This window comes from Leuresthes tenuis, unplaced genomic scaffold (genome assembly GCF_036924035.1).
Source record: "Leuresthes tenuis unplaced genomic scaffold, fLeuTen1.0.hap1 SCAF_6, whole genome shotgun sequence".
Taxonomy (NCBI): Eukaryota; Metazoa; Chordata; class Actinopteri; order Atheriniformes; family Atherinopsidae; genus Leuresthes; species Leuresthes tenuis.
Window position 1 is genome coordinate 21,471,912 of NW_027325360.1, and position 24,363 is coordinate 21,496,274.

Sequence of the window (24,363 nt, forward strand, 5' to 3'; positions counted from 1 at the left end):
GGTTTGGGTCCTTTTCTTTGGCTCAAAGAAACTGAATTCATGAGAGCTTATATGGAGGCTCGTTGCTGTGTGAGCAGCTGTGACGGTTAATGGCCTGAGGACATGCAACTCCTATGCCTTTTATTCTGTTAGTCTAATATTGCTGTATTATTATTATTATTATCTTTTCTTTTTAGTTTGATTCAATTTTGTCCTATGAGTGATCTGCTAATTAGTGTGGTTCTGGTTCTCAGCAGCCACCGTGTTTCACAAACACTCACACTAAATAGTATTTCCCTTATTATACTAATAGCATGTTGCCTCATGATTCCTTCATTTTTCATCTTTATAATCTACTTCAGCGGTGAATTTATGAATTTTTCAGTTCATTGTGTTTCCACAAACTACATGTTGTCCTGTTCCCATGAGGGTCTGGAGCCTCATTTATGTAATAGTAGTAAGTAATAGTCCTTGCTCCAGTCAATAAATAAATAAATGATTGAATAAACAGATTTAAAAGCATATAATTGAATGCATTTTTCACAGGAGTAGGATGACAGGAGCCAAAAGAGCCTGTTTAAACCTCATAATACCTTCTTACAATGTGCTGAGCACTGTGCAGTCGTGCCTTTAAAGAGCTGGTCCAGGATGATCAACACAGAATAGATGGGTTCTTTGATGGTACCTCTATTTGGTAACATTTTTTGATAGCTTTAACAGATGTGCCAAATCCATCAAAGGTGGAAACCGCTTTTCTTTTAATTCTGGAACACCAGGTCATCTTTTCATGAAGACAAAATAATATTTATTGTTGAATACGACCACAAGGGTCACAGGTTAGTTGTTGGAGTAATTCCCTTGACTGTTTCCAGTGATTTAAAGATAATGGCAGTGGGTAAACGGGTGAGAAGAAGAGCAAGGTACAACACTGGTACCTCCTGCCATAGCTAGATTATCCACATGACTAATTAATCAACTAATGAATGAATTAATTAGTAATTTAATTCTTGCTATGATGTGTAATATCAAAAGAAACGTGTTGTTTTATGACCATAATTCAAATAATTGAGGAATAAATAACTACTTTGGCCACAAGTAAGGAATTATGTGTTCATGAATGATAAAAGGAAAATGAGCTCAAGAACAGTCCTGGACTACAAGAACATTAGAAGCCAGGGTCTATCGTACAAGACAGGCCCCCAGGTGCAGGCTGTGCTAAGAGGCCTCTGAGACAGTGCAGCTCACAGTAGCGGAGTGTAAGATGCAGGTATGTGTGTTTGGAGTAGGGGTTTGAAGTCCCACAGCCAACGATAGGATATACCTCAAAAGGTGGTGGAGAATGACCAAGCTAAGATCCTGTGGGACTTTCAAATCCAGACTGATAGACAGATGATGGCCAACCAACCGGACTTTGTGGTGGTCAACAAACTACAGAAAGAAGCTGTAGTGATAGGTGTCGTTCCAAGTGACAGTAACATCAAGAAGAAACTCGAAAAATACCAAGGCCGTAAGGAGGACGTCGAAATGGTGTGGGAAGTGAAAGAACCACTGGTTCCACTGGTCATTGGAGCACTCAGGGCTGTGACCCCCACAACTGGGAGAAAGGCTCGAGTAGATCCAAAGAACAACATTAGGGACCTCTGTCCAGAAGAGCGCAGTTCAATTCAAATCCTCATTACTGAATCAAAATTTCATCATTACTTATCCATTAGTTTACTTCTTTTTACATTTCCTTACTGTTTTACATCATTATAGATATGCACCGAAAGAAATGTCTTAAACTACTTTTATCTTTTTCTCTATTTCGTTCCTGCTGCATCTTTGATGTCTTTTCCTCAACTCATGTTGATTTCGGGTCTTATTCCAGGCATTACTTTGGCTTTGGAAAGCTCAGTTAGCTACTCCAACAGGTTAACAACTTTCCCATTGCCATGGTAATGTTGCATAACAGATGGAAAAATTTGCCATTTACCAGCAGAAGTCCTTCCAGCAGGACAGCATCCAAATCAGCAGAGAAAAATTCTTCGGAAATCTGTGTTTTTTACAGAAAAAGCTCTGAAGATGGTGCGTTTCTTAGAATATACATATATTCACATGTAAGGGACTGAAGTTAGTCATGATCCATTTTTCTCTTATATTAGAGGATATTTAGTGGTGGAAAAACTGCAACATGGATTTGCAGGACACCGTCACCTCACAGTGAGAGGGTTCCAGATTCGATGCCCACCTGGGGCCTTTCTGTTGGAGTTCGCATGTTCTCCCTGTGTATGCGTACACTGTAAGCCCGGATAAGTTGAATTTACTAAAAAAATTTGAGGAAACTGGTTGCCTTAAAATTTTTTAGTAATGTATGATGAAAACTTAAGTACATCTAACTTGAAAGCTTGAGTTCAATACACTAAATGCCAAGTTGATTCAACTTAAATTTGTTTGCAAGGTCAACTGCTTTGCGCAACTATTGCACTTAATATATTTAAGTTAAACACACTAAATGCCAAGTTGATTTAACTATGAATAGTTTACACGGTCAAGTGTTTTGCACAATTATTACACTTAATATCTTTAAGTTTAATGCACTTTAGTCCAAGTTGACTGAATTCAAACGTATTTGTAATGTTCATTTATCTAGTCCAGTTATTATCGTCAATGTGTTGTGTGAACCTTTAAATAGTAGTGAGAAAAAGAAAACAACAAAGTGGCATCATTTTTGTGTTTTATTTTATTAAAGTTTTACCTTTACCGTGCTACAGGATGGAGACCCATGTCTTTAACATATTCTGTATAAAACATTAAAACAATATTTTATGACAATCTCTGTCAGCTGTTTTAACTTTGGATGATTAAATATGTTCACACTAACATCACAACAAATAACATTTCAATTATTTGGAGAAAAAGTGTGCAAAAAGGTCTGAATTATAAGTTTCAATCTATAGTAGAAAAGTTCTTAACAATATCCAAGTTCACAATACTGCCACTGCTCACTTCTTAAAGCCAGAAGTGGATGGATATACAATCTTCTTCTGAGACACGATAATATTTTTTAACAATTCCAAAAACAAACAGCTCTAACATCTTTTACAACGTAATCGAACCACAGTATCAGTGCCCCTCTATAATATACAAAGTATAAACATGAGCAGCAACATGTCAAAATTGCAACATTTCAACCAAGCACCTGATATCTGCACCAGTCAGAAACCGACTTTACACTGAGAGCTGGTTTTTCAAAGACTGAATCTTGGGTGGCAACTGACTTTTACCAAGGCTGAGCATCACCTGCTGGACAAAGGTGAAAGTATTTTTCATGTACTTGGGATAGTCCAGGTGCAAGGCGTAAATCAGTCCATAAAGGATGCAGAAGGCCTGAGGAAGACTGTCCAAGTCATCCATCACCAGACGTCCTTCCAAGATGATTCCCACTTTGGATGGGTTCAGCTGTGGGCCTTCTTCATCAATACACAGGAGTCCCACTGGAGTTTGAATGTATGAGTCCTGGACAGTTTCATCCTAAAGGAGAAACAAATTAATAAAGAGAAGACAATCAGAACGGTTAAATAGTATTGTGTTGTACACACAAACTGCCTTTAGGTGTACATAAACCTCTCCCCAAAGAAAACAAAGTGAAAGAAAGAAAAAACATGTTCAACGAATTGATTTACTTACAGAGCATGTTTTGAAGAAGGCAGAAGGATCATCTCCCAAGATGACTGGCAGCCCTCGAAGGCAAAGACACCGAATGTCTGTTGGCTCAGTTGTCTGGGACATTGAATACAGTAGTAGTAACAGTTATAAGGATACTAACGTCTATTTAAAATATAATTTGGTCTATAAGACATAATGAAAAAACAAAGGATAAGATAAGAGAATGAGGGATGGAAATATGAAAGGGAAGAAATAAAAAGAGAAGGATACAAGGAATTAAAAAACAGAGCAACAGAGAAAGGACAAAAGTAGAAAAGGAGACAGAAGATGAGGTAAATGTATGAGCTCAAAAGATGCAGAGGTAAGAAATGAATTAACAGAAAAGAGGGAAGAATAGAGCAGACCAAAGGAGGAAAAAGAATAGAAAAAAAGACGAAAGGAACAGAGGTCAAATAAAAACTTCACAAGATGGGGATAATGTAGACAACTCACCTTTGTCCGATGTAAAAGCTCAGCCAAAAGTTGACCAGTAAGGCCTCTCTTGTTCCTGAAGAGGTCCATCAGACTTGGAGAAAAACGGTCTAGTACATCAAAGAAGTTTTCCCTGAGATTTTTCCCCACTACTCTGCTGAACTCATAATAAACCTGAAACACAGTAAAACAATATATAAGCACATTGTCAAATTACCTTATCTGACACCCTCAACAAAACATATGGGTGAAATTATTTAATGGTCAACATTACTGTTGAAACATAAAAACATTTATTAAAAGTATCAAAAACATGAATACAAACCTGACTTTCTGTGAAAAGAGCAGGCCATCTTTGTACCATCTGGCTGATGGCAGGCTTGTCTTGGACAACTTCCTTTCTACGAAGCGCAAATGTCATATCCATCTCTTTCTTAACCAGGGACCCATTTGGCTTTTTCTTCATCATTTCATTGACCAGAACCTGACGAGCTCCCTCCAGGTTGTGTTTTTCCATCCCCTCAGGATAATCAGGCAGAAAATTTATTTCACCTTTCCTTGGCTTCTTAATGTCTTTGCTGGGAGGGTCACCACTTGTAGAGTGCCTTCCACGTTTACCACCATTGACCGTGACATCAAGTCGACCGCACTGGCGCATTTTGGTTCTATAATTACGTTTTCTCCCTCCGCGCACACAGGACAGCCCGCCTCGCTGAACACCTTCGTCTCAGTTGAGATCCCGGAATTGTATCTAAGACGGTGAAACTTGTTACAATAAACTTTTATTGCTCATATAAAGCTATCAGAATAAGAAAACTAGCTCTACAATAGCAAACAGGCTAAGCTGAGCGATAAAAAAAATCAAGAATTTGAACAGTTTCCACTGCGACTAAACATCCCCTCCCCCACCGAGGAAAAGTAAGCTAGTGGACAGCCAGCCTTAAAATGTCCGTCAAACCGGTTAACAGTAAACGTCCTAAGCACCACACAGATTAAAACAAAAACTTCATCTCCTCACCAATAGATCCTCGAATTCATGCAACAGCAATTGCGGTTGTAGTATGGTCGGAGAACGGTCAGCACAGGTCTGACTTTAACTGAATGTTGAACGTGGTCGCGGTCATGGGCGTTTATGTTCCCGCCACCAGCATGCATCACGCCACAACAAATCGTCACAAATCTAAATATCAAAGTACTTTATTTTCAGTTACATTTTACAGAATGACGTTGTTTAATATAAAGCTGCATGTTGTCTTTCCTTCTGTTTTACTATCTATCTAGTTGAGTATTATGTAGGATACTACAAAAAGAGAGAAACAAACACACTTACTTTTAAACGCAGATGGTCCAGTCTGTAACTGCGAGGGCCTCTCACTCAATTAATTTGAAAAGAAAAAAAAAAAGATGTGGTCTGACAAAAACTTAGAAATTTAAATTCATTTGACTTAAAATTAATCATACATTCGCCAACATCAATAGATTAGTACAATTTACTCAGGGTTGTTTAGTAATGGTATGTAACTTAGATTTTTTAAGTGTATTGCAATTAAACATTTAATTAGATATAAAATCCGGGCTAACAGTGTAGGTTCTCTCCGGGTACACCGGCTTCCTCCCACCGTCCAAAAACATGCCTGATAGGTTAATTGGTGTCTCTAAAATTGTCCTTAGGAAAGCGTGTGAGTGTGTGTGTGGTTGTTTGTCTCGTTTGTCTCTGTGTGGCCCTGTGATGGACTGGCGATCTGTCCAGGGTGTACCCCGCCTCTGGCCCGATGACCACTAGGATGGGCTCAAGCTCCCCCGCGACCCAACCGACGGATTAAGCGGGTATAGAAAATGGATGGATGGATGCTTTAAACTAGTTATATCAAGCATTAAGCAAACATTTTTGCTTAATTTTGCTCTGAACAAAAACTGATCTGTTAATATGCAGTGTTTTCTTTTTTCACACAGACTTGATATTTGTTTTTTTAAGATTTCACTTTATTATAATTTGTCTTATTTTCATCTTATCTTATGGATGGTTTAATTGTCTGTGCTTCCTGCACTTGCTCTCTTAGACGGTGGAAGTTTTTCAGTCACCCAAGGTTAAACAGAACCTCAAAACCTGATGCTTTTCAACAATGACATTCTATGAAACAAGCTGACAAACCAAGAAACCTGAACTTCAAAAGCACAGACAAAAAACTGTTTGACACCTTGGCCATTTTAGCATGTCTCATTTGATGGCTTAATTACTTAATCACTGCAGCAGTGTTCCCTGAAGCCTCAAAGCAATTCTCTCTCCACCTTTCTGAGACTCTAGTTGCTTAAGGTCATGAAAGCCTTTCCCAATGATTCTACCACATGTACCCTCACTGTAACATAAGAGGTAAAGTTTACCACAACTACCCCTAATTCATCATACAGCAAAATAGGAGGCTGATAGCAGCTGAAAGAGTCGATAGAGTCGACTTACTTGGAGTGAAACTAAACCCAGCTCTCCTTTGGCCAATATGTAACTGAAGGTCCTCATCACTATCTTATGTGACAATGACATTTCTATTCAGGGGAGAAGAAGACCTTTTAACTTAGAGTGTGTGCGTTAATCGATAGTCATGAGATATGGGAGCATTTTCTGACTTTCCACAGGACTTGCATTATGGTTTACACAGTAACTTACTAATGCTGAAAGATGTTACTTTAAGAATGACGTGCAAGTGGTTCAAAACGTGCCTCAAACTGTTGAGCCCCTCCGCAGCCATAATTTTCACAACCGGAAAATACGTTTCTGGGAAATCACGAAAAATCCTTATTTGATAAAATCAGAAAAAAGGTTATATATCAATAATGTATAATTATTACTGTGATCACATATTTTTGTGCATCTTACTTTCATGTAAACTTTTTTGCAGTAGCTGTGATATCATATGATTTGCTGAAAAAGGGATGACAAATTCAAAGGATTTTAATGAACACTTTCCACCTATTGAGACAATAGATGTATCAGTATCCATAAAAGAAGAACAGTTCTTTCTAAAGTAAAATGATTGCACAACATGTATAATTCTTACTGAGAAAATTAACTTGAGAAATCAACACGGTAAAAAAGATACACCCAGGACAACTTATATGTAACCGAATGATCCCGAATGAGCAAGTTACACCTAAACAAGACACTATTGTGATCATCAGTCAACTTCAGCATTCTTGTAAACTTTTAGTTTGATTCAAATTATTATTACTGGCTTTCTAAATCCAACTTGTAAGCATTGTTCACATGTTCTTCACAGTGTAGAGGTCAGGATTTGGACACCTGCTTCATACAACCAGCTTTATTGTGTATTTGGGGTCTTTGTACTTTTGGGACACCAAACTGGTCTATTGATGATGTCACTGCTGTCACTATGATTAACAGTTGAAACAAAGTTAAAGTCTTTAAATGTATATCCACTCATCGTTGCAATCGATCTTTGTCTCATCTGAATCCACTCTTTCTTTAAGAAGCTCCTTTCTTTGCCTCTGTGGTCAGCTGTATTCTTTAGTCATGCTTGAATGTGTTTATTATGGACCAGGAGTGTCTCTCTTGGACAGCAGCTTCTCATACCATAGCACTGTCGACTATTGACAGTGGTGCTATGTTCCAGCAGCTTCCATTTCATGGCATAACCGCGCCTTGATGGGTTGCTTCCTGGGTTGTTCTTGACCACCAAAACCAATTTATTGCTTCTTTCAGACCTTGAGAAACGGAGATTTTTGAGCACCACTTGTGTTTTTTCTAACAAAAAATGTATGTACAATCATTTTATGGCAAGAAAAGAATACAAATAAATTACTTTCATGACTTTCTTGTCCATGATTTTAGTGTAAACTTTTTGCCAAATCTTCTGTCACCTGTACCAGCTGCCGTACTCTCCTGATCTCTTCATGCATCAAATGCTGTTCAGCCACACTAATGAGTGACCTATTAAAGAGGTATTATGTACGCATGTTAACATATTTCACTCATAATCATTTACTTTTGCATTCATAAATCTGGAAACATTTCTAAATTTGGCTTACTTTGAACGACGTCCGGTTGTTATTACACAAACTTCAGTGTTATCTCTCAGCCATATTGAAGGAATGTTGCACCAGTGTTTCAGATTAGTTTACAGCAACCTAAACCATTATCACGTTACTGATTATGAATTACTTCCTGCTTGTTTGTAGTGTGATGGAGTGATGTAGAATCTAAAGTTGTTTTCAGTATCTATTCTTTCATGTACTGAATATACCATCGTCATGTTGTCAGTGTCTACTTGATTCAAAATAACAAATTTGGAGTGTGGCAATTAACTCGAAGTGCAATAGATTAATTTAGGATTAAGATTAAGAAACCACAATGGATTTTAAAATAATCATTTGACACTGACATGAGAGACTTTAGCATCATTATTAAAGCATAGCTTTTGTGAATTTGCCATTTCAGATTTTACAGCTTTGTATGCTGTATAAAGACGTTTGTGTGATCCATTTTCAGCCACTAGATGTCGCTACCACACTGCATTACTTTCAAAGAGGCGTTTTTTTGCCCCCCTCCTCAACTTTATGATCAGTAAGTGAGAATTCAGTTCTTGCCATGGTGCTGAATTCAAAATATACGTTGGAGTTTCTGTTCAGACTAACAAAAATTCAAAAACAATGTATTAATTTTGTCAACTGATTTTTTTCCCCAAGACCTGAACTATATTTGAAATCTGTCATTTGAGGATCCTGCATATGAGTTTCAAAACTTTAGCTCAGTCTTGTGTAGGCGTGTTTCTTGTGCACTCTAACCATTTCTTCCAGGTTCTACACAAAGCCAAGAATGCAGCTGGAACCGAGGATAACCATAAACTATGTCTGTGTGGAACGTGGTTTAATCTACATTGTGGTTTTACCCGTATTGTGCATTTTCCATTGTGCTCTGTGGGAGAGCTGGTAAATCGTCAGGTGCAATAAGAGAAGGAAACATCTGAGAGCATTCAAGAGACTTTCAGCTGCACGAGTGAAGTGACTGAATATGATGCTCATTTGGCTCCATCAGTTTAATTGGCAGACTTCAGATGCAGGAATAACATAGCTCTGCAAATGGATTGGGACAAAATGCAGAGGATCTATTTATCTCTACTTTCAGTGAAACTGAATACCTGTTCGATTGTATATATTTGGCATATCCAGAGCCAAAAACTGCATTGCATGTTATTCCAAGACAAATGCTTTTAAGACAGATGCTTTGACAGAAATGGAAAATGTCTGTTTCATCTCTTTCCCCTGCCACTCCAGCTCTTCCTTCAGTAAAATTTGATCTAATTTTCTTTCCCGTCCTTGGGTATTTCCCCACAGAAATGAAGGGATAATGATTGCTGGGTAAGATTGGAGTGGATCTAATCTTCCACTGCTCTCAGTCTTACTCCATTTCACTGCACATCTAATTTGTCACAGTGCTGATGAATATGCCACAAGTTTCATGGGAACGACTGGGACATAATGAATATAAAACACACTGGGAGAGGGGAGAAGCAATTGCCGCACCGCACTAACCACAGTGCATTGTTCATTTGCCCCATCAAATTGCTGACACTCTGCATGCACTATGCATTTATTTCCTCCCTCAGAATCTGATCAAAAGGTTAAAACAGTGACAAACAATAGTGGGTCTGTTGCTTGCCTGCATAGTGGAGACAGAAGCTCTATGAACTTTTATGATCTCTGACTTCAGGGTCACTGTGTTTGCCCAAAAAGGGAATCTGGCACCACATAATGCTGTGCAAATGAGCATACTTTCTGGAGGCCTGCCAGTAAGAAATGCATGCAAGAATTGCTCATATTTGTAAGCATTGCATGCAGATGTATTTTTTTGTACATGCATGTTGCAGAAGGTTTTTCATCCTGTAATCTTGCATCTCATGGCTCAAATGTATCACAATATCACCACCAATTTTAGAAAGCAGTAACATCACATATAAAGAACACAAGCAGATGGTATGAATTGCATCTGCATAATGACATTGTAATTTTCGTCATTATTCATTATTACTCTGGTTGTGATTGTCAGGGTGGTGATACACTCGGCAGCAGTCCAAGCTACAGGCAACAAACTGAATAGGCAGGGTCAAAAATCTGCTCAAATGTTTCCTGGCAACAAGATGTTTCACTGCGTTGAAAGCAGTAATTCCATCCAAATTGCTTTTAAAAGTTGCTCTCTACATAACTACAGCTATGTAACTGGGCAGAAAGACTCAGTGAGAGACAGATTTTAAAGGGACCACATGGTGAAATTCGTTCTGTCCATCGTGCGTGTGCTCAGTCCATCAATGGGTTTAGAGTGAATGTCTCTTTAAAGCAGGACAAGATAGAATCTATGAGCAGAGCTGCTGCATCACCTATCCATGAGACTGGAGAGCGGTTGATGAGAAAGCCCTTCAGGACTCTTCTCTAAATAGGCATGAAATTATATCTCCCTCTGACTGAGATTAGCGTCCATGGAGCCTTTTGCGTTCTGCCCCCTCTTTTCCTCAGGCTCTCAAAGCCAACAGTCACTTTGCAGTTTCAGCTCGTTTGTGCTGAAGTTTAAGAAAGTTCATTTTCATCAGGAGGTGCTGTCTGCGTCTCTCAGCTTCCTTCGTGGGTATTGCAGGATTTGCAACACATGCTGTGAGCATGTGGTAAACCAAAGCAATTTCATGTTCTAATTATTGGTGCATAGGAGAGTAACTATTGTATCATTCACTGGAAAGAATGTAATACTTTGTTAGTTTCAGGACATGCAGTACAGAACTTAATCATACACAGTTATTCTGTTGAATCAAATTCTTTTTGAAAAAGAAAGCTACATCAATGTATAACATCACACATGTAAACTCTAAATTCACTCATAACAGTGCAGGAGGTGGGGTGCAACAAGAAATAGAAAAAACTCAATCACAACATGAGAAATTATTTACAATCTGGGCAAAATAAACTCTCTTTGGCGCGTGTTCGCAAAGACCAAACAATAATCATGCAGAGCTGAGAGCAATATGATCGGGCCCCTTCATGAAAGAACATCTGCATAATTTCAGAGGAGAAACCTAGTCTTCAGCAGGAAAACTGAGCACCTATGCACATAAAGCTTGGCTACACAGTAGCACAGTGAGGAAAGCAGCACTTGAGGTCTACAGGAGCTCAGACTAGGAGAGGAAAGCAGTGCTATCATATTAGCTCACCACTTCCAAAAACAATATAAAGTGAACATAAATGAGGCAAACACTAGAATCCACTATTCACGGCACACAAATCCACCTTTCTCATCATGCCAGTGTATTTTTAGTGGCTTATACAATATTTCTATATGTACAATGTATCTGGTGATGATGCATATTAGGAAAAAATGTCCAACAGATAGTAATCATCCAGACCCTACAGTTCCCCACAGCTCTAGAAAGCTGTGTAGCCCCTTTTATCTGATCATTTTGGTTTTCAGGCAGCCAAGTCTCCCAAGAAAACATTTAACACGTATGTTCGTCCACATGCCAAAACTGTCAACATAAGGCAGAAATGTTTCACAGTTACAGCTGCCAGTTATTTTAGGACAATATTCAGGTGATATGAAGCCAACTTGTAATTAAGTGTCATCTCATATTTAAACCAAACCATGTTTTCTTTATGCCTAAACTTAACCAACCCCAACAAGCAGTGAAGCTGAGAAAAATATTTAGATAATATTGGGTCGGATGAAACTCAAGCTCCACTCTGTGGCATGACAGTGCACACATCACCTTCCATCTCCTCCCATCTCCTAATAAGTATTTTGAATATCTAATATTTGGAAAACACAAGTTTCTTAACAGTTTCATGTGATACAAAACAAGTGCTGCTACTTTTAATGCTGTTCATTTTGTATTCTGTAAAGAGCCGTTTGTCTTCTTATGCATCCATCGTCCCCTTGTAGGCTCTGCATTCTCAAACTGGGACTTTATTATGTTTCTGGTATCACTGAAGTCATGAACTTGTTTTTCTATGTTGGAAAATTTCTGTGCAGTCCACAAGCTTCGTTGCTTTACAATGTGCCAGGTGAGTGATTATGATAGCTCCAAGTATGATGATTAGTTGGTAGTTAAAATCTGCCTTGGCCATCATTTACTTATTCATTTATGACTTTTTAGAAAACATTAAACTTTCTCATCTGTCTGTGTCTTCAGTTTTTCAAAGATTTAGAGACTTAAAGCTGAAAAGGACACACAGTAGATGTAACTCTTTGGAAGCTGGTGCCAAATGTTTGGGATGGCACTAAGCCTAGAACTGTCTTCTCTTCTTTTTTACGTTGCTGAGGATATTAGAAATCTTTATAGAACTGGATGTTATTCTGGTGTCATGGGTGACACATTCACTGTTGAAATAGTGGTCTGGTTGAAAAAGTGGTGTTAAAGAGAGTCAGCAGTGCAGATAATCCAGCACATTTCAGAAAACATACTTTGTGCATTTCTCACAAGATAACACACTGAGGGTCATATCAGTTTGCTTGTCTTTATGTGGTTTGTGTGGCGAAATATGCACACATTCCCTTACTTAACCAGAATGGTTCATATTCTGATAAATAAATCAGTCATCAAATCAGACAGTTATCTGAATACTTTTGAGTAATTCAAGAAGAAGAATAAAGCACTTTAAAATGGTGGATGCTTGTGTAAATGTCCAACTTATAATATATCCAAATTTGTGAAACAAGAGCAAAGCAATACATTTCATTCCATGTGCCAGATTTGAGAAATATTTTATTTCTGATCAGCAAAAGACACACAAATGATGCATTGTATCTTTCATGACTTTTCAGTACAGAGGAAAAACCCAAACATATACACAGTATGGGCATATATGTATATGGGTATATCTTAAAGTGCAAGTGATTCACAAGGGTCAATCATGCGTTACATAGCATCGGTATCAGGAACTTCAGAAATTTCTTATAATCTGCAATATATTTTTGAATTTGATTGTAAAATAATTGTCACTTATATATGAAAACAAAATAAACTTTACTAGTCACTGACACTGCTTGATTTGAAGCACAACATTTAGCCATCTATTTCAAGTCTTGAGGGGAAACAGTACCATGAAGTGCCAGAAGTGAAGGAGGTTTTAGTATTAACAGGAACAGTCTCGCAAAACTCACCATGGATCAATTTGACAATACTCCAGTACCACCTTGAGCAACTTTTTACCTGGATTAAAATCTAAAACAGAAAGAAATCAAAAGACTTTTCTTACTTTTGGTTTTCCTAATAGCGTTCACTAGTCACATAACTTGGGCATGTCCTTGTCAAAAGAGACATTCATTATACAGATACATTCTCCAAAATTACCTTCTACTTGGTGAGGAAACAGTCAATTTGCCCTTGCTAAACGTGTTTGACGTGAGGAATGTTCACAGAAAAATAAATATGTAGACATGCTGAAAATGCAAATGGAGTGATGCTGGGCTCACTGTGTGTTGACAGATCAGAGTGGTCTCAGCAGAGGCATCAGTACGGCATCATACAGGGTAGTAGGAGTTTAGCAGCAACTGTTGGGTTTTGGATTTACCCGTGGACAACAAAGATACAGACACATGTATCAATAGTACATGAAGAAGCCCTGACCCTTCAGGATACAAAATATTCAAACTCATCTCTATTCACTGGGTAAATAAAATATGCCTCAGTTGCACATGTGCTGAATGTTTCAATGCCCTTTATAGTGGTTAAGATGCAAAGTGCATATTCAACAGAAAGCGAAAGCTTGGATATAGTAGTTCCCAAGTAATTCCTTCCCAACGTCTGGCCCTTGCATCACATGACACAAAAGAAATTATCCTATTCACAGAACAAAAGAAACAACGATTTAGGAAAAACACAGAAACGGAAAGCATTATAGAGGAGCGATGCCTTCACACTGTAAGTGCAGCATGTAAGCACATGCTGCTTCATTCACACAGCATCAGCTGGCACTGAATGAAAAAGGTCAATTTCTGTGTTGCTGTGAATCCTTTGTGTGTAATTATTGCATAGTTTGGAATTCCTAACATAGCTCTTAAACTGACACAGAAAAATAAAGCTTCTCTTTTTCTGCTCACAGTAATCCTGAACAAACTCACTTCTCTTTTATAACAGACTAGGTTTATTTTCTTTGTTTAAGTTATGGGGGGGGGGTCAAAATTTTTAATTGTTGCAATGTTATCACAAAATAAAATGATATTTCAAGAAAAAACAGCTTGTACAGCTTGACTTTTAAAGTAAGGCTAATTTTGAACCAAACCTGGTCTAAAGTTCTCTTCTACACTGCATTGTCAATCTGAACAAATATTTTTCATTTTAAACTTATTTAATTTACTCTGCTCTAAACCAACTTAAGCCAACAAATATTTAATTGAAGTCCATGGTGCCAACCCATAATCTATTTGCTACAAATTAAAGCAAACACCAGCATGAAGACCACTGTCAGTGTGGCTAAGTACTAACCTATTATTCAGAATGATTGTCATCCTCGGAAAGCCGCGAGACCCGATTCTGAAAAATAACTGTTCAATGAATAAAATAATCATCATCATTTTATATTGAGACTACGCACCTCTATGTTAGTTCATTTCACCCACAGATCGGTGGGTATGTGCTGCTTATCTGTGACTAATTCCCACAGTAGTTGGAGCAAAAAACAATGTCTTAAACAAAAAGTAAAACCAGGTGAAAGAAACATCAAATATATTGTGATGTTTTCATGGGCAAATTAAAGTTAGTTTCAATCCATCAATAGACGTATTTGGCAAGGTACTTGATGCTGGCGTTTGTTTTTACCATCATTATATGTGGTCTGTCTTCAACAATCTCCGCTGAAAATGCACTTCTAGCAGCTAAGATGACGACCTTTATCTAAAAAACCCCCAAGTGTCAAACTAAACTAAGATCTTATTGTGGTCCCTTGTAACATCCACAAAGTACATTACCTGACCTGAATGACCAACCTTGTTCCCCTATGGCCAGCACAGAGTCATGACATGGGTCCCATTCAGTCATCAGAGTGTCAGCTCTTTTTTTCTTTTTTCTTTCTTTTTTTCTTAATTTTTTTCTTTTGTTATTTGGCATAGAGCTCATGTTCAAATAGGAGCCATGGCTAAACTGCTTTTAAACCTGTAAACTAATTAAAACTACAATAATGCTTTAAAATAATAATAATAAAAAATTAAATAATATAGTAGGAAAATAAATATCATTCCAACAAGGCTCTTTTTTTTTAAATAGTCATCCTCCATCTTGACACAAGAAGTCAGTGTGTATGTCACATGAGTCACCTCAGAGAATGATAATCATCAGTCCAAGAGGATGGCTGCTCTCACTCTCATCGGTGAACATGTTAATCAGCTACGGCACATACACGACTGCTTCACACTCAGTTAAGAGTGCGTATACAGATCCAATTAAATATTGGTCCCATAGATACTGTAGAGCTCAACAGTCTTATGTTGCAAGTGTCTGAGATATAAGATATGCAAAAAAGGACTTTCTGATAGATGTGGCTACAACCTGGACAATCCTTCTGTGCAGAATAATTATTTGAAACACATGACCATGGCTACATCTGCCATCTGAAAAAAAAAATCTATGTATTATAGCTATAAACGATTTTGGTATTTTATGAATAGCATTCAGGGCAGTTTGAAGTTTTTTTGGTCAGTTTAAGGTAACCTCTCATAGTTTATTGTGAAACCTCTACAGACCTCACTCCGTCTGAGCACTCTTTCAGAGGGCTGGCTATGGCTGTCTCTGATAACTTAGTATACAGTACATTTAAGTGTTATGTTAGTGCTATGATGCTCACAATTGGACTGGTCTCACTGCTGAAATATTAGATACATCTATCAATATATTCCCATTCCTACAAATTCAACCAGTGAGGATGCATTTACTGACTTCTACTCATGAACAAATTAAAATCATGAAATTGTGTTTGTCTTTTAATGCACTGGCTTGTATTCAAGGGGAATGGACCACTATGGCTAATATATTTCTTTCTTTTTTTGTTTTGTTTTACTTGGCATCAAAATACGTCTGACTTCTTAAGGACTCATTTTTGTTGGAGGATGTGAAAAGGAGCAATTAAGACCATGTTGCACAAACGCAACAGCCACATGTTCAACACTGACTGTGACATATCTGAAAACAGTCGATGGAAGAGGGGTTCTCTCAAGCCTAATGTGTAGGATATACAATATTACAACAATCGAACTGATATCAACTCTATGGGCAGTCCAGCATTCCCTAGAGGTGCACGTTTCAGTAACTTCCAGTCTAGCAGAGGAATGGATTGCATCACCCCTAGGGAATTGAGGAGCTTTTGGGTTTTTTTTAAGGAGTGCGTGGAGTTTTCTGAATCTGAGTGGAAGTTAGGAGCCGTCACTGGCCAAGCGCTTTTTGCCTAAATGACTGGCAGAGTCTCTGTTTCGCAGATTAGGCTGGATCTTGTACATATGGGGACTCATGGACCAGCGCCAGCTCCCACGGCCCTCCACTCCAGTCGGGATGGCGGCAGCTGCAGCCACAGCAGTGGATGGGCAGGGCTTGCTCTGCAGCAGCTGAACAAGCATGGTCATCTCTGGGCCCAGCCGTGACACCATGCTGGTCCTAATGCGGTCTACTGTGTCCTCATCGCAGTCCATCAGGCTCTGTAGCAGCTTTCCATAAAACCTAGGAAAGCAAAGCATAACAGTGAATTTTAAGCGCTTTGAAGCATAGGATAAAAAATGTGCAACATGGCAAGAGGGCACAAATGGTTCAAGCCGTTATAGATTTTTTTTTGTGTGTTTGCACAAATTTTGTATGATCTGATGTCATCTATATGGGAGTAACCATGCTGCTGCTCTAGGCACTAATAAGCCTCGTACTCCACCCTCCAATCCTTTTGTGTCCCCTCCCAAACTGCAATCCTGCATGTCTTACAACAACAAAAGGAACAAAAACATTCAAACTTGATTTTCTTGTTTGATTTTTGTTTTTAAAGGTATGGAAAATATATAAAGAAAATGAAAAACATGGAACTCAATACTATACAGTGACTGGATGGTGTAGTGGTAAGATTGCTGCCCTTCAGGTGGGTGACCAGAGTTCCAATCCTGATCGCCCCCTGGCATGAAAGGTACAACATCCAGTAGGGGTCCTTAGGCAAAACCCCCTTACGCTACCTGCCTACCTGGGATATGAGTGTAAGCTGCTTTGGATAAAAGCCTCTACGTAAAACATGTACCTTTCAATGTCTATTGCCCTCTTTCTGGCTCATAACAGAATGAGAAACAAGAGCATGTTGAACGTGATGGGGTCAGTGTGACAACATAACTTGTAAAGTATGAAGAGCTCACCTGTTTGGGAAGTGACTTGGCAGCTGTGCCACTTCACCAATAGCATCTGGATTAGATCGGGCAACAGTGCAGATATCCAGCTTGCTGTAACACTCCTCTTGGACTTCAGTTATCATTCTTTGGAAGGTGGAGCAGCGACGGATGGTGGGAAATGCCTTGGAGGTGATGCCATTGGCAATGCACTTAAGGCTCTCCTTCACAAATGCTTTACCCTGTAAAATAAATAAATAAATATATATTCTGTCCCTGACAACTACATTCTTGCCATCCTACACAGCTCACATGCACATACCAGCAAAGTGTGAAGTATATACCTGAGTGTCAAATTTAGCAGCACTATATAGGAAGGACTTGCAGATGTCATGCATGCCATCTGTGTCACACGTTGAGTTTTCCAGGCAGGCAAAGACTCCACAGCCAACTTGGAGGGCACTGTTGAGACAGCGTGCCACATCTGCTGTGGGCAGAGAGAATGAACCATCAGCATGGGAGCCAACAGTAGGATCACTGGAGATCATTGCACACTCACTGAGTTCATTACGCAAAGGTTGCCAGGGTTTCAGTTAAAAAATGTTGTGAACAAAAGAGAATTTTCATACTATGGTGATTCACAAAAGATGTACAGTAATCCGGGGCAAACAGTGACTTGACAGGAGTTTGGACACCTCCAAGCTCCAACAATCTCAGACACTATTTGGCACCACTACACTATTATCTTGGCAGGAACGTATACTCCACTGTTTGGTTCTTTTCAGCAGCACTTGGATGAACAGCACCCGAAATACCAAAGAGTTTCCTGAAAATTGTTGGCATGCCTGTGAACACGCATAAACATACACTTACCCCTTACACACACACACACACACACATGCACACACACACACAAAGACCCAAATATACTGCCACCAAACTCCATCTTTAATGATTTTACATAAGCTGTGACTGTCGAACTAAATTGGAGTTTCAAAACCATGTTCATACCTACTAATTAAGCCCACATCAGTTAAACATCCAGATCTGATCCCATGCACATCTACATCATGAAATACTTTTAAAAAAATGCTGCCATACTCGTTTGAAGAGTGTCACATGACTGGAATAGTTATTAGGCTGATTAACCTACCAGCAACCCTGATCTTTGTAAATCCTTTGAAACAGCCACCCAGCAGCAAAGCTCTGTCTTTCCATCCATGTGCCAAAAACTGATCTTTGCCATAAGGGACACAGCTCAAAGTCCATGCAGCCGCTTGGAAATTTTACACCAAGACAAAGCTATAAAACATAATCTGTAAATCAGCATATCCAGAAGGTTGGCTTTTCTTAATCTTTATCCGAGAATCCACTGAGATGGAGGGCAGCCTGACTCAAATCCTATGTAATAGCCATTAAGAAATGTCATAGAGGAGCCTAAGCCTACTTGGCAGCCTTTGAATCTGGGGCCCCATGTTGACCTGCACGGTCAGATAAAGTCTGTCTGCCATCGGGGACCAGAGATTGCTCTCAAAATATAGAGAGTGAGCTGCAAATCTCCTAATGATGAAGCAATTCATGCAGAAGGGAATGAGCATCCCTGTTACACTGTCTTCAATCTCTGAACTGTAGTTTGAATTAAAAAGGGAAAACTCTTCATTTGGATGCAGTTTTGTGTCATTTATCATTAGATGTTACAAAAGATTTTGACTTAGGCTTTCTTTTATTTGGCAGAGAGGAAATGTGAACTAATAGGGTAGCATTTATGTATCCCAAAGCCACCGTCACAGTGACAAGCAGTTTAGCCTCCTACTTATTTTTTCTGACTTCAAAGCTATACAGGAAACATTTTCTTTTATGCACTGAGAAGCCCTGAAGTCCACCTCTATGCTGTATAAGTGGAACCTATGCAGCAACCAAAGCCACGAGACAGACTAACAGCATGACACAGCCTGCGCTCTCAGGTGTCAGCACCGTGCTCCATGCTCATCTGTTGCCGGCAGGACACCGGCAAAAACCACAGCGTTAATCCCGAAGCCTTCTCCATGAATCAACGCGCTCGTTTGGACAGAAAAGGCTGCATAGGCCAAAAAAGATGAGGGAAAAAATCTCTACATAGTATGCGATCAAAGGTAAATCTGAGCAATGTGTAAATGATGTGTAAAAGATAAAAGCAGTGCACTCTGAAATACATGCAGATAGAGGCAACGTGCTACTTACAAGGGCTATTGGCAGAAAAGCGTGCTCTCCTGGGCGAATAGGACTCGTTTTGATCCAGTTCATATGTAGATGCATTCAGCACCATCAGGAGAAAAAGTCCGGTCCTCAAAGGCATCGTCCTCTTAGAACAGGAGATCATACAACTAAATATAAAGAGACGCCTCCTGCTTTGTGTGTAATTCATAAGATTGACGCTCCAAAAGCTTCTGCAGAACAAATGTGGGCTGTTACAAGTACGCTGCCAGTAATTTCTCTACAATGTACTCCTGTCTATCCTTTTGACTTGCATGACAGATAACGCCGATGTCAAGTCTGCATGGGTTTATATGGGAGCGCTGAGTATAACGAGTGCAGCTCGGGCCAATCAGAACGCTTCTTCAAGACCGTGGGTCTCTACACTACTAATTGATAATATTATTCTACAGCGACCAATACGGTATATCATATGGCCCCATATCTAGGTTTTTAGCTTTTCTTTCGTATAATCGCCCCCACCACTACCTTCCAAAAAAAAAAAAAAAAAAATCATTCCTTTTTTCAAGTACTTGGATAAATATAGCCTAGGATCACCCTTTCCTTCCATCGATCTCAGCTGAAGTCGCATCTCACTGTATCACCGAATCTCTGATAAGATGATCCCTGATTTATACACATTATCAGATGCGCCCTGAAATCAGTTTAAACTATGGAACGGTTTAAGGTGAACTTGTCTCATGCAAAATAAAGGAGTTTTTTCTTATTCCTGATAAAAGGCTGCAGTCTGTGTAGCCTGTGTGTAGGATGGCATGAAACCACGCTTGAATAGGTTTTCTCTCAACAGTTTCCTCTACTCCAAAAACCCAATTTCTTGCTTTATGATTATTCATTTTATGCTATATGTGTTGTTTCTGATTTGAGTTATGATGGAAATTGTTTTATCTAAACAAAAGAAAAACAATTACGATTTGGCATCAGATTACTACTTGAAAAATACTGGAACATAATGCAACACTACTGTTATATGGCTTTCCGATACTTTCCTCTTGTTTGTTATCCCTGCTGAGTCAACACACAGAGATATCTTCCATAACTTACCCTTCTGTCCTCTTTTGTGCCTTTTATTTGTGAAAGTAACCTCTATAAATGTGTATTCACATCCATGATACATAAATTTGCTTTTATTTATTTATAAACCATCCTAATTTAATTGTTCATATGTGTTTGAACAGGATATCTCTTAATATTCCATTTATTTTTTCAGTAAGAGTGATAACCTCAATAATAATACTGAAGTTACATTAGCTGAAGATAAATATATAAAATATATGATCTATAACGACTTGTAACTTCCCTCGCTTTACACTTTTTGAGAAAAAAATGTTCTACTGTTACTCTTCCATGACTATCAAAATACCTGTGCGTGCTTGGTTGTGTATGTGTTTCTGTGATAGTAGAGATTGTCGTTTAAAGTAATGATTTGCGAGTAAAAGTAATGTTAAAGGATACTCATTTTATAAATATCGAGGGGCACCTATCCTCTGAGACTGTCCGTAAAACGTGCCCATATGGCATTTTCATACAGGCAAGTATAATCAATATTTACGTTCAAAGAATGTATGACCTCTAGTGGTCCTTAGAGCAACTGCATGGGAAGGATAAAAATGGCGTCCATGATGACATGGTTTCGTTCAAAACAAACAAACAAATCATAGCCCTCACTATGATTATTTCCAATACCAAACAGAAACCAGTAACGTTTCGTCATAATGTGTTGTGTTTACATGTGACCACGGCAACCAAGACAAAATGGCGTACATGTTGTAAAAATAATGCCCTTTACACCTATCCATGAACTTTTTCTAACCCCAACCAGCAGACATTATAGCCTAAATTCAACCAAGAAGGGACAAAGGTATTTTAGTAAAATGTTCTGTTACTAACAACATGTATCTTGATCTCGACCTCAATCAAACAAAAGACCATGATTGAGTGGCGTCTCCACCTAACCACTCCCCTTTCTCCTATGGAAAAGACAAGAGGATGACGTGTGCTCTAATATTGAAATTCTATTTCCTTTCTGATGCTTGTAGGAGCGGTACTTCATTGTACTTCCTTAAGGCCAAATATGAGCACTGAACAAATAAACAAACCAACAAAAAGACGTGTACCTGCAAACTATTTTGGGATAACTCAACATCATTTGTTATATTAATGCAACTCCTCATTTTTATTTTTATCTTATCAACCACCAAACGTTAAGCATAACACATTGTTTCACTATAATGTGGCAACCCTCAGACAGATACATTTGGTAGTGACAGTTTTACACAGAGTTTGTAACTGAGTGTTACATGAGTGTTACCCATACCATAGTTAATATAATCCTGGGAAGGAGAGGACATATTTTATGAGAATTCAGACAAAATAATAATACTACAGGGGCAGGTGTTGCTGTCCTTAAAAGAAGGATATGAGATTCACCCTTCCCCACCCCAAATCATTGTTGTGCAGTCCTTTATCTACAGATTTAGAGCCCATAACCCTGTCAATTGGTAGTATTAACTGAACAAATAAACAAACCAACAAAAAGACATGTGTACCTGGAAACTATTTTGGGATAACTCAACATCATTTGTTGTATTAAGTTTTTTAGTGAGAGGTTGTTAGTGCTTTACCTGACTTGAACAGCTTTGTCCAAATATCAAACCAGATCATTCAAATGACATGTTTTCTTTATCACTCTGACATTTTCCTGAACCATACTTTATGATGACATCATTGTTGCTTTAGCTTAGGGAATCTACGTAACATCCAGATAACTTATCAATACAAAGTGGACAACTGCTGCTCTCTGTTAAACTGCAAAATGTTGCCTCAGAGTCCACTAACTTGTAGCAGCACGGGCCAACATACAGCTCACCATGTGTGCGATTGCAAGCTAGCATTTATTTTACAGAGGCCTCAAAGCTCCTCAGACAGTGGTAGCTGAAATATTCAGATAATCAGAGGCTTAGAGGTTTAGATGCAGATTTACAGCTCACACTAACTTCACTTTGTTGCCCCTAAAAAATGCTTCATGTTATGCTTTTCCTTTTGTCAGACATATTGTTCATTATTTGGTGTCTGTTCGCAGAGCAGAAATAAACAGCAAACATTGTCCTTGCATCATATATTAAATAACTGGACTTTTCTTGCATTTCAGAGAGCTTGCCTCTCTGCTGAAATTTGATTGTCTTCAGTAATCTTTTTGCTGTCAATCTTTTTTCCTTCAGAATGATGTCAGGAGTTCAGTTCTATGACAAGCGGTTGGCACCTTGTCTTTCTTGGGGAATACAGATATGAGTCCCTTTCCAGCTGTACCAGTAGTCTTTGCAATGAGAAGATGATAAGTATTAAACAGCCTAGTGAATGAGCTATTATCAGCGGTCAAAATCAATCACATTCAACAGACTTGTCTCTAAGAGGTGCAGATTACATGTTAGATGGGTCTTTTTTTAACAGCTGGGTTCTTTCAATGCTTGATGATACTGACAGCAAAAGGTCTGCCATTCACTTTATTAATCACTTGAAGGTCTGTCCTCGATAATAGTATTATCTAAACAATTTCAGTTCCTTTTAATCTTTGAGAAGAACACGTTACTATCTGAAACTCACTAAATGCGAAATTTTACTTTTGGCTTCACATTCTGTTAAAGTTCAGATGACGACAGGATGTCTTCGATGTAAAAAATATTATATTAAAGACCAGCCTGCTTGCTAACTGGTCATTTGGTAATGACAGCGGTCTAAGGAAAAAACTGACAATAGCAGTGGTGCAAACAATGTAAAACTTGAGTCAGATGTTGAGCTTGTATTCAGGCTTTCTATGAATACGTTGCTGTTCCTGTGTTTATTATTCCCCCCCATTTTTTCCACTCCAGTGGGTGGAGGTTTGGTGTGTGTCAGCTGAAAGTGAAGATGTAAACTGAGAGTTTATTCATGAGTTTAGAAGTCAGTCGTATCCTTGTTAGCACATCACTGCGCTCTCTTCCTTCTTGGAGCATAGCCATACCACAAACACATTTGAGAAGACCACTTCTGTGTCCTCCGAGGTGAAGGATAATGAATTCCTTTGTCAGGTAGAAAAAAACTGTTTCACCTTGTTTTCAGAGATATGGCAGAAAACATTGGCATGGTACTGGAGATGGAGGGCAGAGTTCACTGAAAGGACAAATCTGTCACAGAGGGAAAACATACAGTAAAATGCTCGGCTGCAACGTAAGAGTTTTGCATTCATTTCCATTGTGGTGCATGAACTGATTCTCTGATTGGAGGTCACTTTGCATCTGAGTTGAATTTTGCCCTAAGCTCACTGCTGTTTGCCTAACATCAACTACTTCCTGTATAATTATGAGATTACCAGATTGCTAATTATGAGCAAGATATTTGAAATTAGACATACAACTAAAAGTTTGATCTTTCATCAAGAATAAGCACATTAATCACAAATGTTCGTGATATCTTAAATAAAATGATTTCATCTATATCATGAGTTTGGGAAAAGATCTGCTAGTCGACTTTTGTCCACAAGAGGGACTTTTGTCAGATGTTACTGCTTACATGAATTATAACTGTAGAACAACTCCCTTGAAATACTCTTGTGTCACCAGTGTGTTGTGGGAATGGACAGAAAAAGGAAGGAATGTTGAGATATGAGATAATTTGAAAGGACACCCAGTAGGATTATAATAGCA

At 38.6% G+C, this 24,363-nt stretch overlaps 1 protein-coding gene across 1 annotated transcript; it reads right to left on the reverse strand.

Annotated features, from left to right (window-relative positions):
- Positions 1 to 12,834: 12,834 nt before the first annotated feature.
- Positions 12,835 to 19,926, reverse strand: stc1 (stanniocalcin 1). Its single transcript, XM_072388174.1, has 4 exons — positions 19,652 to 19,926; positions 17,776 to 17,918; positions 17,462 to 17,673; positions 12,835 to 16,793 (listed from the first exon to the last, which is right to left on the reverse strand). The coding sequence occupies exons 1-4, from the start codon at positions 19,833 to 19,835 to the stop codon at positions 16,493 to 16,495; spliced, it is 840 nt and encodes a 279-aa protein (XP_072244275.1). The 5' UTR covers positions 19,836 to 19,926; the 3' UTR covers positions 12,835 to 16,492.
- Positions 19,927 to 24,363: the final 4,437 nt, after the last annotated feature.

What these genes read in the sequence shown, in the direction of transcription:
- stc1 (XM_072388174.1), bottom strand. Translation starts at nt 19,835, where the DNA reads ATGAATTACACACAAAGCAGGAGGCGTCTCTTTATATTTAGTTGTATG. An exon ending in CTTTTCTGCCAATAGCCCTT is followed by an intron (nt 17,919 to 19,651) that starts GTAAGTAGCACG and finishes CTCTGCCCACAG; the next exon opens with CAGATGTGGCACGCTGTCTC. An exon ending in CCAAGTCACTTCCCAAACAG is followed by an intron (nt 16,794 to 17,461) that starts GTGAGCTCTTCA and finishes TTGCTTTCCTAG; the next exon opens with GTTTTATGGAAAGCTGCTAC.